Here is a 16,443-nt window from a genome sequence, read left to right as displayed (position 1 = left end):
TGTTTACTAATATGCCACTTTGTGTATTGAATATCAACAATGTCTCTTCATTGCAGATGTTTCTTTATTACTGTTAGAATAATTTGCTCCTACCTCAGGATATTAATATAATATTTCGTGGATTACTGAACTATGAAAGGAGAAATCAAAATAATCGGAATATGAACTTTGAGCGAAGAGCATTCAGACTAAATCAAAGAGTCAGCAGCATCTCTATCGTCATTAATTTGCAAATAAGAGTGTCTTACATCGGCACACGGGTATTGTCGGTTTAATAAGCAAAAGAACCTGGTTTCATACTCATATTAATGAACCTGCTTATATGAAAGCAATGTCAGGGAAAATAATAACATAATAACGAAAAGCGGAAGAAGCTTAAGTTTCAGTATAGTTATTTAAAAGATTTTAAGGTTTGCGACTTGAAAGTGTATCAGAGAAAACGATGAACTCTGCTTGAAACCTATGTTTATTTTATTTCAAAGCACAACATATATACTTTTTCAGTATTTCAATAAACAGATAAATAAAATAAAGTAACATTCCAAACTAATTTTTACTGAAATAAATCATCCCTGGCCTACCAATTCTAACAATAAACATAAACAATTTGAAAACGGAATTATGGGTAGAAAAACTAAATGTCATCTAATGTTACTGAAACAGCAACACACAAGAAAAATTTGAATATAAAAGGTTAAAATAAAGCTGAAATTGTTAACGAGAATATAATCTGTTTGTAAAATCACAAAACCTAACCGAACGTAGAAAAACAATCATTTCTTCTCAACCCACTTCCTATGATCGTATTCATTTGTGACACCATTAATGCTGTTTGTTCATAGAAGCTTGTCCTTAACGTATCTCTGCGTGTCGTGCATTCTTATTTGATAGTTGAAGCAAATAACAGGTAAAATGTATGAAATTGATCCTCTTATATATATGTACAAACCTTTGACGTCACAATAAACTTTGTGCATAGCATCGGTCATCTATATGAACATAAACCAAAACAGAAAAAGCTGACCCATGAGGTTCGCAGAAATGGGTTGTCATGCATGGTCGCATTTATTTGCTATTTACTAAACTTCATATTGCCATACACTTGCCTCACACTTTTAGTCTTCTTGTTTTCGGCGTATATTTCGACCTTGTCTCGAACAAAAGAAACATTTCTCACACTAGGACGATTTAGTCAGTTATAACTTGCACAAAGTTTTATCTATTCAAATAATTTTTACAGGCAACATGGTGGTTTACCTACCTCATACAATTCGCTATGGTTTTACAAGTAAGTATATTCTTTTCCTACTTACGGCGTTAAAATTCAGCCATAACTCGGGCACTACGTTCCAAATTTTCTTTTCGATGTTTATAGCCCTATTAGTTTGGTCATGTAATCAGTTTATCAACCTCTATTTATTGAAGGGCTATGTATCGTAAATATGACAAGATAGATTACATGTTTTAACGAGCCTTTTTATCAAACATCACCTCAACACTTCATACGCATCCCACCACACCATAAACACACATACATGCACATATACATTTAGGCCTCTGGACCAGCCTAAATAAGCTGCTGCTTTATCGTTTTGATAAATTCTCCGGATAGTTACCCAACACCAGTATATACACTCAAATATATTTGTAAATGTTAGTCAAAGTAATATTTTAAAAAAGTATTCAAATCATAACTGCTTTGTACTTTTATCTCTTTTATCGTTGATGTTTCTAATCCTTCAAAGTTTCATCTGGAGGATGAAGTGATGTCAGCATATGTTGTTATCATGTTATCACTTCAGAGTGCCTAATATTCATCAACCGGAGATTGACGAAAATTAATCTATGTACTCTGTACAGGATATATTGTTTATGCTGCCATACTCTTGCTGCATACGTCTCTCTCATTCCAATTTAAGTGTATGTATGTATATATATATATATATATATATGTGTGTGTGTGTGTGTAATAAATGAAGGAATGTATGGTAAATAAACAAACGAAATAACGTATTCTGAATGTAAAAACGAACTGGAGACAAATACAGAAAGTCCGTAATTCTTCATCAGTTATCGACTGACGAAATACACTGACACACAGACACACGCGCGCACACACACGCGCGCACACACACGCGCGCACACACACGCACACATGTATATACGTGCATATGTATGTATACGTATATATATATATATATATATATATATATACATATATATATATATATATATATATATATATACATATATATATATATATATATATATATATATATATATATACATATATATATATATATATATATATATATATATATATATATATATATATATATATATATATATATATATATATATATATATATATATATTTATATACGACGGGCTTTCAGTTTCCGCCAACCAAATCCACTCAGAAGGTCGAGGTTATAGTAGAAGACACTAGCCCACGCAACGGGACTGAACCCGGCACAATGTGGTTAGGAAGCAAGCTTTCTACCACACAGTCGCATTTGTAGGCCATTTTAAGGTTAAATTAATGAGGTCGACTATTACATGGTTACTACTTTTGGAGGGGAAAGAATTCAAAATAGTGTATTAGTAGCAGCAAAAGCCCAAATGATTTCTCGACAAACTGAAAAGCACAGTGGATGAATGTAGTAGTACTGAATTTACGTGTGAAAACACACGATTGTGAATACGTCTTCTCAGCTCTTATAAATGCATAGAAAAATAAATTTACATCTCGTTATTGTTTATTATTACTAACTTACTTTAATAAAGAATACAAAGCCGACGTATACTCGGCTGTCGTTTGCTTGATGTCTTTCACTTTACAACTCACCTACTACATTATTTGTATTCGTCGTTGAACTCACACTGTGCTGCATTTGTATTTCTAATATATTGAATGCCGTTTAAGATTAAATACTAAAACTGATAAAAGAGGTAGAAACATAAGGCCATTCTCCGCACAAATAACATTATTTACTGAACAGGTTGCCATTTTAATTTTGATTCAATGTGGCTTAAGATCATTAAATATAAAACGGACATAAAAATAATGACAATAGCAACAAGTATTACCAAGCCTCTAGCAGAAATTTGAAATTAAAAGGTGCATCTTAAATGTTTCAAACGCAAAAGTTTGTTAAAATTCTGCATGGTCACACTCTTCATGATCTTCAGCACGGAATAAAGCGTCACAATTTCAGGATGAGCAATATCATCGTGACGAGCATCTTCATCTTCGCTGTCCATAGTTAGAGATAGCACATCAAATACTACTTCATTCTTGTTATATCGTATTTTATGTCATTTTATATATAATTCTGTGTGGAACAAGAAAAAATCTAAATAAGAATAGAAAACTAATTCTGGTTAGAATAAAAGAAATGCATTTATATATATATATATTCATTTCTTTTCATTCGTCATGATAGATCGCTGACCACTACACATATTTTTTTCTCTCCTTGTTTCTTTCTGTTGAAGAGCATAGGCTCGAAGCATTAAAGACTTTGTCTATTCCCGAGCGTTATACTAATACACCCATTTGTTGTTTACACCACCTGTCTTTGTCTGTTGTTTTTTCGCGAATTCTCCCTATATATATATATATATATATATATATATATATATATATATATATATATATATATATATATATATATAATGTCACGTTGAAAGAAAAGAAAAATCTCAAAGGGGGAGGTGTTGTGGCGGACGCCTCCAGATGAAAAGTGGGCTGGTCCCTACTAATAAATAATGGACAGAATCAATAAGTGAGGTACGCTGTTCAGGCCAGTCACGCAGACGAAATACGTCATCACAATGCAGGACATATCAGATTATAAGTCAGATAGCCAATGCTATTAGCATATCTCATGATTGAGTTGAGAATACTCTGCACAATGAACCTGGTATGACGAAGGTTTCTGCTAGGTGGATGTCACGTCTTCTGATACCTTATCAAAAGCGCACCGGGATGATTACGTCACTGAAAAATGTGACCTTGTTTGAGGCAGACCTAGCTGCTTTCCTTGAACGTTTCCTAACCCAGGATGAGTGCTGCGTTTATCATTCGAGCCAGAGACGAATAGACAATTCATGCAGTGAAAACCTCCCTCCCCACCTGCTCCAAAGAAGGCTAATGTTGTTTCATCTGCAGGGAAGGTTTATGGGATGCAATAGGCATTATGTTTATTGGCTATCTTCAAAAGAGCCACACCATCAATGAAGAGTTTCATGCTAACTTTCTGAAGTAGTTATGAAGGGCTGTCAAGACCATCGATCAGGAAAACTGACGATGGAGGTCTTGTTTCATCAGGACAATGCTCCAAGTACTTGGTTTCAATGTCTGCTGCGCGTGACTGTGGATTTGATCCCATCGAACTGATTTGATCCCATCGAACTAACATCTGTCCCCTAACATGAAATAACACTTGGCTACGAACCAGTATCGCAGTGACGACGATGTCACATCTGGTATTGCCAATAGTTACTTTTGAAGTCTTCTTTGAACAGTCAGATGTCAGTTTACTTAGAAAGGAACAATGCAGTTATTGATAAAAGGGCTGATATTAATGCATACAAAATTCCACAACTCTAGCATCACTCCTTCCTTGTCAGCCTATGAACTGTTCATTCCACCCTCGTATGTATGTATGTATGTATGTATGTATATATGTATGTATTATGTATGTATGTATGTATGTATGTATGTATGTATGTATGTGTTGTGGTGAAAGTCAAGACACCCCCTGTGAGAATAGACTTGACCGAACAACTATAAATAGTAGCGGTCTGAGTGAGCTACAGGGTGAGTAAGCGTTAATCGCAGGAAGTCGTAAGGTGTCATTTTGGTAGTTTGTCGGAATATCGTTTGTTGGTTCGTGTAGTTCGTAGAAAATTTGTTGGATTGTTACGTTGTTGTTACTCTGCTTCGTTATAAGTTTTATTGTCTTAAGAAGTCCAGAAACATTGTAAGTTTGTTTTCACCAAACATTATAAGTTTGTTTTCACAGAATTCAGTTATGACCCAGACAAAGGTATAACGTTTGCAGCGTACTTTAGATGGTACGAAGAAATCTTCAGCGAAGATTGCAAGTCGCGGACGGAAACGAAAAAGTAAGACTATTATTACGTGAATTAGCGCCGGCTGAACATGAAAAATATTGTAATTTCATAATTCCCCGCAGAAACTAGTGAAATTTGTTTCCAGCAAACAGTCGAACTACTATCAAAAATATTCAGTGATAAGAGTTCCCTATTTAACACTCGATGGGAGTGTTGTAATCTAGTGAAAAAGATGATGAAGATTTTGTCACGTAAGCCGGGACCGTAAATCGAATGTGCGAAAGGTTTAAATTGAAGGAACTAACCTCTGATATGTTTAAATGCTTCATTTTTGTACAAGGGCTTATGGCAAACAAAGATGCGGAGATACGTGCAAGAATTCTCACAAAACTTGAACAAACGGACCAAAGTTTAACCCTGAAGACAGTTGCAGAGGAGTGTCAAAGAATGGTACTCTTCCTTCAGGACGTAAAGAAAATTGAAGAGGAGTTCTCACAACTACAAGCTTGCCGACTGGGAAGGTATGAAAAAATGTTAAGACCAAACCCATGTTACAGATGTGGAGCCCTACATTTCAGGAAGGATTGTCCTTTCAAAATGCAAAAATGTTACAGTTGCCAAAATGTTGGAAAACGAGCTCAAATTGCAGAGCAAATATAAGAAGGTTGAACTTGGAAGATTCTAAAGTTTTCTCAACGGAAACCTTGAAAAATGAATAAAAGAGAAACGAATGCGAACCATGTTTCACTTTGCGACGATGTATTAATGTACGCACAAAGAGTGGTAGTAGCAACTGCACTACAGAAACGGATATTACAGGAATTTCATAGCGAATACTCGGAGATGTCAAGAATGAAAGCTTTGATGAGGAGTTACGTGTATTGGCTGAAAATGGACCGGGACATTGAAAATTTGGTAAAATCATGTAGAAGTTGTTCGCTAGCAGCTAAGGCACCACCGATGAAATACCAATAGTCCGTGGTTCAGGGTACGTATAGACTACGCTGGACCAGTGAATGGCGCCTACTACTTGATCATTGTTGATAGATTTACCAAGTGGCCAGAAGTGTGTAGGTGCAGTCAATCTACCTCAAAGGCAACAATAAAGTTCTTGCACGAACTTGATACGCTGTTCCGGACGCCATAGTATCGGACAATGGAACACAATTTACAGGATACGAGTTCAAAAAATTCTGCAGAATGCATGCAGCCAAGCTCATGTTTACACGCCCTACCACCCGAGGTCAAATGGGCAAGCAGAACGATTCGTAGATACTTTCAAGGGAGCGCTAAAAAAAGCAAAGAACGAGTTAGGAAATGACAAATCGCTAACTATATTCTTAAGGGTGTACAGAATAACGCCAAATCCGAATTCCAGTTCAGGCAAGTTACCTGCAGAACTAATGTTCGCTCGAAAGATTAATTCGATCTTCGACAAATTATTGCCAAAGGCAAAAAAGAAAAAAACAAAAACAAACTCTAATGAGAAAATACAAAAAGTTCAACTGAAGGCGCAGGAGTGGCTTTGTGGTAAGTAGCTTGCTTAGCAACCACATGGTTCCGGGTTCAGTCCCACTGGGTGGAACCTTGGGCAAGTGTCTTCTACTATAGCCTCGGGCCGACCAAAGCCTTGTGAGTGGATTTGGTAGACGGAAACTGATAGAAGCCCGTCGTATATATATATATATATATATATATATATATATATATATATATATATATATATATATATATATATATATATATATATATATATATGTATGTATGTATGTGTGTGTGTGTGTGTGTGTGTGTGTGTGTGTGTGTGTGTGTGTGTGTGTTTGTGTGTCTGTGTTTGTCCCCCCAATATCGCTTGACAGCCGATGCTGGTGTGTTTACGTCCCCGTAACTTAGCGGTTCGGCAAAAGAGACCGATAGAATAAGTACTAGGCTTACAAAGAATAAGTCCTGGGGTCGATTTGCTCGATTAAAGGCGATGCTCCAGCATGGCCGCAGTCAAATGACTAAAACAAGTAAACGAGTAAACATTTTGATGTCGGAGAGAAAGTCCATTTTCAAAGTATTTAAGAACAGTAAAGAGAGTTGGCAGGATGGCGTAGTGGCTAAAAGAATTGTAAGCATGATGTATTTAATAAAAGGCCAGCGGTGGGAGCACAAACGACACCTAAATAAATTTAAAATCAGACATAGTGAAAAATGGAAGGAAATTCCATTGGAAGTGTTTTACGATATGTTCGATGTGCCAGCATCGAAAGAAATCGAGCCTAGAAGAAGCAGTAGCAGAAAATGGAAACAGGCTGAACATTTAGAAATAATTCTTAAGCGAAAAAGGTACTGAACTCCCTAGGGAAGCAAAATTTCAAAAAAGGAAAGGTGTTGGAAAGAAAGAAAAAGAAACTAATAATAATAAAATAAATTTTGTTTCCTACGGAAGTCGAAATCTCAATAGGAGGAGTGTTGTGGTATTGTGGCGAGAGCCACGACACCTCCTACAAAAATAGACATGACCGATTGACTATAAATAGTAGCGGTCTGAGTGAGATACAGAGGGTGAAGGCGTTAATCCCAGGAAGCCGTAAGGTGTCATTTTGACAGTTAGTCGGAATATCGGTTGTTGGTACGTGTATAGTTCGTGGAGAGTTTGTTGGATTGTTACGTTGTTCTTACCCTGCTTCGTTATGTGTTTTATTGTTACTACACGGTTATAGCATAAACAAGTATCGTCATAAATAGTGGCGATGCTACAATAATTGGTGACGAGTAACTACGTTACAATAGTATGTATGTTATATATATATATATATATATATATATATATATATATATATATATATATATATATATATATATATATATATATATATATATAAATATATTACTCTTTACTCTTTTACTCTTTTACTTGTTTCAGTCGTTTGACTGTGGCCATGCTGGAACACCACCTTTTAGTCGAAGTAATTAACCCCAAGACTTATTCTTTGTAAGCATAAGACTTATTCTATCGAACCGCTAAGTTACGGGGACGTAAACACACCACCATCGGTTGTCAAGCGATGTTGGGGGACAAACACAAACACACAAACATATACACGCACATACATATATATATACATATATACGATGGGCTTCTTTCAGTTTCCGTCTACCAAATCCACTCACAAGGCTTTGGTCGGCCCGAGGCTATAGTAGAAGATACTTTCCCAAGGTGCGCGCAGTGGGACTGAACCCGGAACCATGTGGTTGGTAAGCAAACTACTTACCACACAGCCACTCCTACGCCTATATATATATATATAAACAATATATGAGTATATGCATATATATGTACATGTATGTATATACGTTCATCCACATGTACATATAGATACATAACTGGGTACATGACGTGGCAAAAGAACAAGGACAAAAATGGTTAACAAGGTGCAACAAACAAGCAGGACACATAGAAACATCCCCTTCATCAGCTGCCACCATTAAAACTCCGGCGTTTCGAAGAATTAAGGCAGTACGCATCGTTAAAATGGTTCTTCCCACGAACACAAATTAAATTGTTTTCGTGGAGGGTAGTGGCAGACGGAAAACAAGACAGGAAAACGAAACGGTGAAATAAACAAACAAAAAGGCTGTACAGCCAGACGTGAAGTGTGTATGTCTCGAACGCTGTGAAGCACGTACAGGAGGGGCAAAGAAGTACGTGCGAGCTTGGTGATTCCAAGAACGGAAAGAAATAGCAGCCGCACACACATGACCAAGGCTGTATGAAGAGAAAGAGTAGCAGAGGGAAAAGGAGGGGAGGAAGTAGAATAAAAGTGAGCAACGAGAGGTAGAGAGAGAGAGAGAGATAGTAGTAGTAACGGTGAGAGGCGAAGGACGAGTAACAAGAGAGAGAGAGAGAGAGAGAGAGAGAGAGAGAGAGAGAAAGAGAAGTAGTGACAGGTAGAGGCGAAGAACAGTAGAGGGAAGAATGAGAGGGGGAGATAGAAATAGAGAGAGTCGCGTTAGAAAAATAGTTAAAAACTTACTGTATAAAGGTAACGCGTGCGTTCTGTCGTGATACAAACAATATATGAGTATATATATATATATTCTTCTTCTTCTTCTTCTTCTTTTATTATTATTATTATTATTATTATTATTATTATTATTATTATTATTATTATTATTATTATTATGATTATTATTATTTTAAAATCCTTCTAAAGGAGACTACGGCAGCAGTACTGGTTATTAATAGTTATCACCAAGCTAACATGGCATTCCAGAAAAATAGGACGAATGCTGCCGTTGAATAGCTCCAAGAGGCCATCGCCTCTAGCTAGCTATGTGACACACAAACCTGTGACCATTACAACCTTCGATCAGGGAAGGTCATCAGCTTCACCATGCTGGTTCAGACATCCACTTATCAATGTGGAGTAGTTGAACCCAGCAGGCATCACTCTTGACTGTCTGTTCGAAGATTTAAACCCATGAGTCATGGTTTCTTTAGCTCTTCCTCAACCTCTCACAGACCTTTAAGAAAAAAACAATAGGCACTGGTTTTCCTTTTCTTTTGTGTTGCTATTTCTTTTCTGGGTGTTTTTTTATGAAATTCCACATATACTATTGTGATTCGTTAGGCCATAATCTTCACCGAGTATGCTTTTTCACCTGGTTGGAGGCCGGGAAAGATGTTTACTGCAGATGATTTAATCAACGTCTATGCATTACTTTAATAAATATTTCTACAAGCCATATACGATATAAAAGACCATATTCAGATAGATATAAAGGTGAACTTCTACATAATAATTACTAATGTGCATTTATCTCTGTATTTGCGCTTTTGAATATGTTTTCTTTCATGCTTTACAAAGTAACACACACAAGGTAGAACACTTGAATGCAGTTACAAAGTTATCTATTTATAAATAATTTGACTCGTCTAGGCAGCCAACTGGCGGAATCGTTAGCATGCCGGGCAAAATGCTTAGCAGCATTTCGACAGTTTTTACGCTCTGAGTTCAAATTCCGCTGAGGTCGACCTTACCTTTCATCCTTTCGGAGTCGATAAAATAAGTACCAGTTGAACCTTGGGGTCAATGTAATCGATTTAACCCTTTCCAAAATTCCTGGCCTTGTGCCAAATTTGAATCTAAGAATTGAGTCGTCGTCTCTAATTGACTGTGATAAGCCCCATTCTCTATAATTAATAAAACTGCCGTAGTTTTTGATAACTTACAGGCACTAGCATAAATTTCAAAAAATACCATGCTACTTTAATAATAATGGTTTTTGATATTAGTCATAATCTCTATAGTTGGAGGGTGGTGGTGTAAATTTAGTTAATGTAATTGACGCAGAAAGGATGGAATGCAAAATTAGTAGATTAACTTGGAATGTAGAGATGTAACCAAATTCTGTGTGGCCATCGCTCTGCCAATCCTACTCGTTCACACAGTTTAAAATAATTATATATAATTATTTTCTTTTGTAATTATTTCAATCAACAAACAAAATAACAGCTTTTGAAATAGCTGTTAGTGGATCTAGACGGATACGCTTGATCCTCAATCAGTTTTTGTAACAATAAGAATTATAGAATGGGAAATGCCGTTTAGTAAATATGTTTTTGATGCATGTACTTCTATATTAATAAACACGTCAGATACATACTTATAGTTTTACCCAATGCTATGAATACTACTTAAGAATATTTTATGCATGGGTTAGGTAAATTCTCGTCTGCATGCCAAAATTTACCCTTACTCAAACTAGAAAGCACTGATGATATCTCTAAAAAGCCAGAGGGGTAAAAAAAAATGAGGGAGCTGTTTAAGTTTTATGACGTAAGTTTTATAGCTGAACATTAAACAAAATAGTGATTCGTATGTATGTATGTATGTATGTATGTATGTATGTATGTGTGCCCTGGGTATGTCTTTAAACTGCTGTCGGTAGTGTGGCTCTAGTTTTGGAGTTCCGGAGTTTTGAGGAGTGTGGTACAACTTCTTAGCCACTATTGTTCTTGGTCTATTTTGACCCGAAATAGTAGGGTCCCAGTTATGGTACAACTAGCATATGTGATGATATGATTACAGGTAAGTTCACCACAAGGAACGTTTACCGCCATCAATTCACCACGAAGAAAGTTCACCGCGAGGAAAGTTTACTGACAAAATATATCTATAGTATCTCACCATTAATAGTTAAAAACTATTTCATTGAATCAAGATCGGTGAATTGACGACGGTGAACTTTCCCTGCGGTAAATTAATGACAATGAACCTACCGGACATGGCTGACGTTCCATCTGAACATGGGGATGCAAAAGTACCGTTAGTTGGTATTAAGGTGCACAGTAAGACCACTGTGAGTGAAGGAGCCCTAGCTATTGTCACAGCATCCATCTAGGTGAGGGACACTCTGATGTAAAACCTGCAGTTTCACGTGGTTCTGGTCATCTCGCTTGAGCCTGTTACTAGGCATTAATCAGAAAGGCTCAAAGAATGATATTCGTGTTGTACAAGCGTTTATCACTATATTCCAGGGATGTACAGATGTCTCTTTATAGCGACTTCATTTGTCATGCAATTTACTGAAAGCCCTGTGGCAATAGAAGAGTGACAACATATGCAAACCTAACCAGTTGGAAATGTATTATTACAACTTTCATCTGTTAGCTATGCTTCAAATTATGCGGATGAGCCACGGGACTGAGTAGTCATCTGAGAGGTCGTGGATGTAAAATCAGAAATGCCAAATATAAAATCAGAAAAGCATAAGGAGACAGCAATCATCTAAGAAGATGGAGCAATCACCCTGTGTATTTGTATTATGTATGTATGTATGTATGTATGTATGTATGTATGTATGTATGTATGTATGTGTGCAAATTCGTATGTTTTGCTTTATGTATTCTCATGCATATAGTTGCATATCTAGACATTATCATATATATTTAAATGATACACTTCTGGAAAGTTTTACAGATATTTACAGTTCCAAAGATGGATTGGATTTGTAGTCTTCGAATTAGCTTTCTCCTTTCTGGTCTTGGTGTTTATGTATGCATGCATGTATGTATGTATGTATGTATGTATGTATGTATGTATGTATGTATGTATGTATGTTTGTATGTATGTATGTTTGCATGGCAGTATAGCTGTATGGACGGACGGGTGGATGTAACCTACATGAACATTAGCATACATCTACAGTTTATATATATATATATATATATATATATATAATCTATTGGCGATAACAGGAGTAACCACTATCGAAAAGAGTGTACTCAATACTCGATTAGAGTAAAATGAAAGGGACCATCGACATTTTGAATAAACAGCATTTCTTCCTTCACGATACCAACAAACCATTTTTCTGCTCCGTCAACAACGCCACTAAAATTTATGTATGTATGTATGTATGTATGTATGTATGTATGTATGTATGTATGTATGTATGTAAGTATATATATATATATATATATATATATATATATATATATAAAACCATACATATATGTACATATCGACATCTATATGTATACATACAAGCATATATGGGTACAGGACATCACATAAAACGTTAAACACAATGAGAACCGAAAACATAAAGATGAAGACAGAAAACGAACTTTTTTTTCGAACAACGAAAAAAACAGAGAAACGAGATATGCAACATAAAGAATATTACCCTTACATACATACATACATACATATATACATGTGTGTGTGTATTATAAACACACACACACATATGTATATACATACACGCAGACATATAAATACACACACATTTAACCGTATGCACATACTCACATATATATGTAAATTAATCGTTTCAGATACATATTTCGCTTTCGTTTTCGGCGGTACGTTTACAGTGGAAGCTAAAAGTGGATTATACCAGACAGAAGAGGAGAAACAGGATTCTCTATGCACACCATACTGCAATATTACCAATGTGACTGCTGCAAGTGTGAGTAATGGTAATGACACTAGAATGGCACTCAGTCTCATCGTTGGTCTGGTATTTTGTGTAATAATATTCATTTGGGGAGCGAGAATCACGATTCCAATGATAATCAAATATCTACGGTATCCCCGAAATATACAAGATGTCGATATGGTTTCAGATGCTACAGAATTACAAATCATCGAGGAACAACAATCGTTAAGCATTAAAGAAACCAATCATATTCCACCGTTGGCGACAGTGGAAAAGGGTGAAACTTATTTGTTAGCTGCTGCATAACGTTTAAGATTGGGTTTTTTAGACAACTAATAAGATGAAATTTTTGCAGAAAATCTTGGTATCGTCAATCGGGGTTTCAAATACTGTTGGTTCTTGTACATACATATGTTTTATCCCATCTGCACTCTCAAACGTACTTTTAAATAAAACTAAAATTTGATTTCACACGGAATATACACCCAGAATCGAGAGACGGAACAAAACATTTTAATATATTTAGAGTGGTATTCTAATCAACTGATTCTTCTTATTATAATTTAGTCAAAAGCGACGAGCTGCCAGAATCATTAGCACGCCGGACAAAATGCTTAGTGGCATTTCGTCCGCTTTTATGCTCTGAGTAAAGTCGAGGTCGGCTTTACCTTTCATTCTGTAGGAGTCGATGAAAAAGGTACCAGTTGAACACTGGTGTCAATGTAATTGACTAGTTCCCTCCTCACAAAATTTCAGGCCTTCTGCCTGTAGTAGAAAGGACTATTATAATTTAGTGAGATGGGCGAGGGACAGTGTCCAGGACATTTTTCGGCCTTTCACATTGGTTAGATCGATGCAACTAATAACCTCCCGGCACAATTTCAGTTCAATATTTGCAGGGAAAAGGTGTGCGAAATAGTAACCCGGGGTTTTGTTCAAATACTGCAACAAGTAAACGCTGTTAAATCAACCAAAGGACCAATTGGCTCTGTTAACTGACCTTCAGCGCACATTTTACTACTCCATGAAATAAGAAAGAGACCTTGTCAAGTTTTGAAAATCAGAACAGAAAAATAAAGCAAATACTGTGATGTACATAAAAAAAAATCTATCAAAACTGCAACATATGTCTATGTTTGTATGTGTGTTATGACCAAATGAATTCGGTATTTTACATATGTATTACAAAAGGGTGTTTAGGACGGACTTTTTGTGTAAATCTTTGGCTTTTTTAATGCCTTTTTACAATATCTAGTTTGGTACTCCACAAACTCACAAACCACTATATATCAGTACTAGTACCTGTAATATAATAAGAAACTTCATTAATGTAGTAATATGCATTTTCTGCTGCTCTGCGTCTATTGCTTTTGAAAGTTTTTCATCCATCCAGCTTTGTGCCTTGCCTCGAAAAGACTAGTATTGTGTGAGTATAGACCATAAAATTCAATGTATATGTATAATATACTCTGTCATACACGAGAGTAATATAAGTATACAGAGAATTATATTACATATATATAAAAACGATATATTTTCGACAAAATCTATGATCTCAGGAAGGAAAGGGAAACTGTATATTCAAGCAATAAAATATTTGTCATTAAAAAATAAAAGACTTCTGTGTTGTGATTTATAAGAAGCGAATCTCTGTTTATGTAATATTTCAATTTCAGTAAGTAGTTGTAATATATAAACATAGATGACAAACTCATTCGTGCTATGTATAACAGTTTTACATATAGAAATTGTCTGAAACCAAACAAGTAAAATTGCTACATGAAGCGCAACCCAATATTTGAATCTCTGTTCTACAACTTAATATCTTTCATCGAAACAAACAAATAGGGCTCCTTTAGTCTGCTTGCGTTTTAGATCATACATAACTTTACATTAAACAGACAAAATAATTAGACGTTAAATAGAATTGCTTTTCTGATAAGCTCGAAGATGTATGACAAAATATTAACACCTCAAGGAATAAATGAGAGGTAAGAATATTTCTGTGATCTTCAAATGCTAAATTTCTTCTCCCACAATAACTACGAAATTTAATTCCGTTTTTAGCTACATGAAAAGTCTTTACACGGGTAAAGCGTCTCATGTTGAAATCTCCTCCTTTTAAGATTAAAGAGCTTTGACTGCTATTTGAACCAGGTCAAACGATCAACTGGTGGCTCCTTCCCAAGTATAACAAAAATATACACGATGGGAACAAAGAAATCATTGCAAACATTTATATACAAACACATTCGTAGAAAAACAGGTGTACCACAAAAGTATGTGTTAAAGTAATTATCAGATTAACGCAGTCTACGAGCAAAGCTCTAAACTACCTGCTAGAAATAGCAGTCAAATCTCTAATAATTCAAACTCTACCACATTAAAAGTAGATAAGACACACTGGATAATGTATTCCTAGGTTAACTCTGACTGGAACAATGACATGATGATACAGCTAAAACGTCTCTCAGCACTGGTTTGCTGGATTAGGCCTGAGGGTGGGGGACGAAAAGATACTTTTTCGTTTTAGGTGCCAAGTCCAGAATGTAGGACACCAGTGATTCACAATCGGGTCCATATGGCTCTTGAGAATCCATATGAGATTTTGTTGTCAACATTTATCTGCAATGTATTGTTGTTGGGTTCCAGTTAATCCGATCAACGGAACAGCCTGCTCGTGAAATTAACGTGCAAGTGGCTGAGCACTCCACAGACACGTGTACCCTTAACGTAGTTCTCGGGGATATTCAGCGTGACACAGTGTGACAAGGCTGACCCTTTGAATTCCAGGCACAACAGAAACAGGAAGTAAGAGTGAGAGAAAGTAGTGGTGGAAGAGTACAGCAGGGTTCGCCACCATCCCCTGCCGGAGCCTCATGGAGCTTTAGGTGTTTTCGCTCAATAAACACTCACAACGCCCGGTCTGGGAATCGAAACCGCGATCCTATGACTGCAAGTCCGCTGACCTAACCACTGGGCCATTGCGCCCCCACAAGTCCTATAACTAGTAACAATACAGCATCCATTAGTTGCTTATGGCCTCATCATACATACAAGCTCATCATTTTTCGGTCATTTGGTTGTATTTAAAAATTATCGTTTCAAATAGGTGAATAAATATTATTATAATATACTATTATATAGTACATTATAATAATATATACATACATACTTTTTGCATTTGTAATGTAGAAAATGTATTCTTATAAATAGACGCATCATAATTATGTCCTTTTGAACAGACTCAGTTGAATCGAAAGAGCATTTCTATCTAGGCAACTAATAAGAACACCAAATCCGATAAAATATTTGGTAATTCGAGTTTGCTCCCCTAACGAAACTAGAAACACAAGTGGTTGCTGACAAGACCATTTTCCTATTTGCAGAAAGAACCAATGAATGAGTAACATACATTGTCTTCGC

The 16,443-nt window shown here is 36.0% G+C and overlaps 1 protein-coding gene across 1 annotated transcript; it reads left to right on the top strand.

Annotated features, from left to right (window-relative positions):
* The first annotated feature begins 718 nt into the window (after positions 1-718).
* Positions 719-14,633, top strand: LOC106870194 (uncharacterized). Its single transcript, XM_014916200.3, has 2 exons — positions 719-1,288; positions 12,914-14,633. Exons 1-2 carry the CDS (start codon positions 1,246-1,248, stop codon positions 13,321-13,323), a joined length of 453 nt encoding a protein of 150 aa, XP_014771686.2. The 5' UTR covers positions 719-1,245; the 3' UTR covers positions 13,324-14,633.
* Positions 14,634-16,443: the final 1,810 nt, after the last annotated feature.

This window comes from Octopus bimaculoides, chromosome 4 (genome assembly GCF_046866305.1).
Source record: "Octopus bimaculoides isolate indiv1 chromosome 4, ASM4686630v1, whole genome shotgun sequence".
In the NCBI taxonomy this organism is placed as follows: Eukaryota; Metazoa; Mollusca; class Cephalopoda; order Octopoda; family Octopodidae; genus Octopus; species Octopus bimaculoides.
This window is presented reverse-complemented; position numbering and strand designations above follow the sequence as displayed.

Excerpts from the sequence above, each read along its gene's own strand:
- LOC106870194 (XM_014916200.3), top strand. The coding sequence starts at position 1,246 with ATGGTGGTTTACCTACCTCATACAATTCGCTATGGTTTTACAA. Across the intron at positions 1,289-12,913 it reads AATTCGCTATGGTTTTACAA|ATACATATTTCGCTTTCGTT; the intron begins GTAAGTATATTC and ends TAATCGTTTCAG.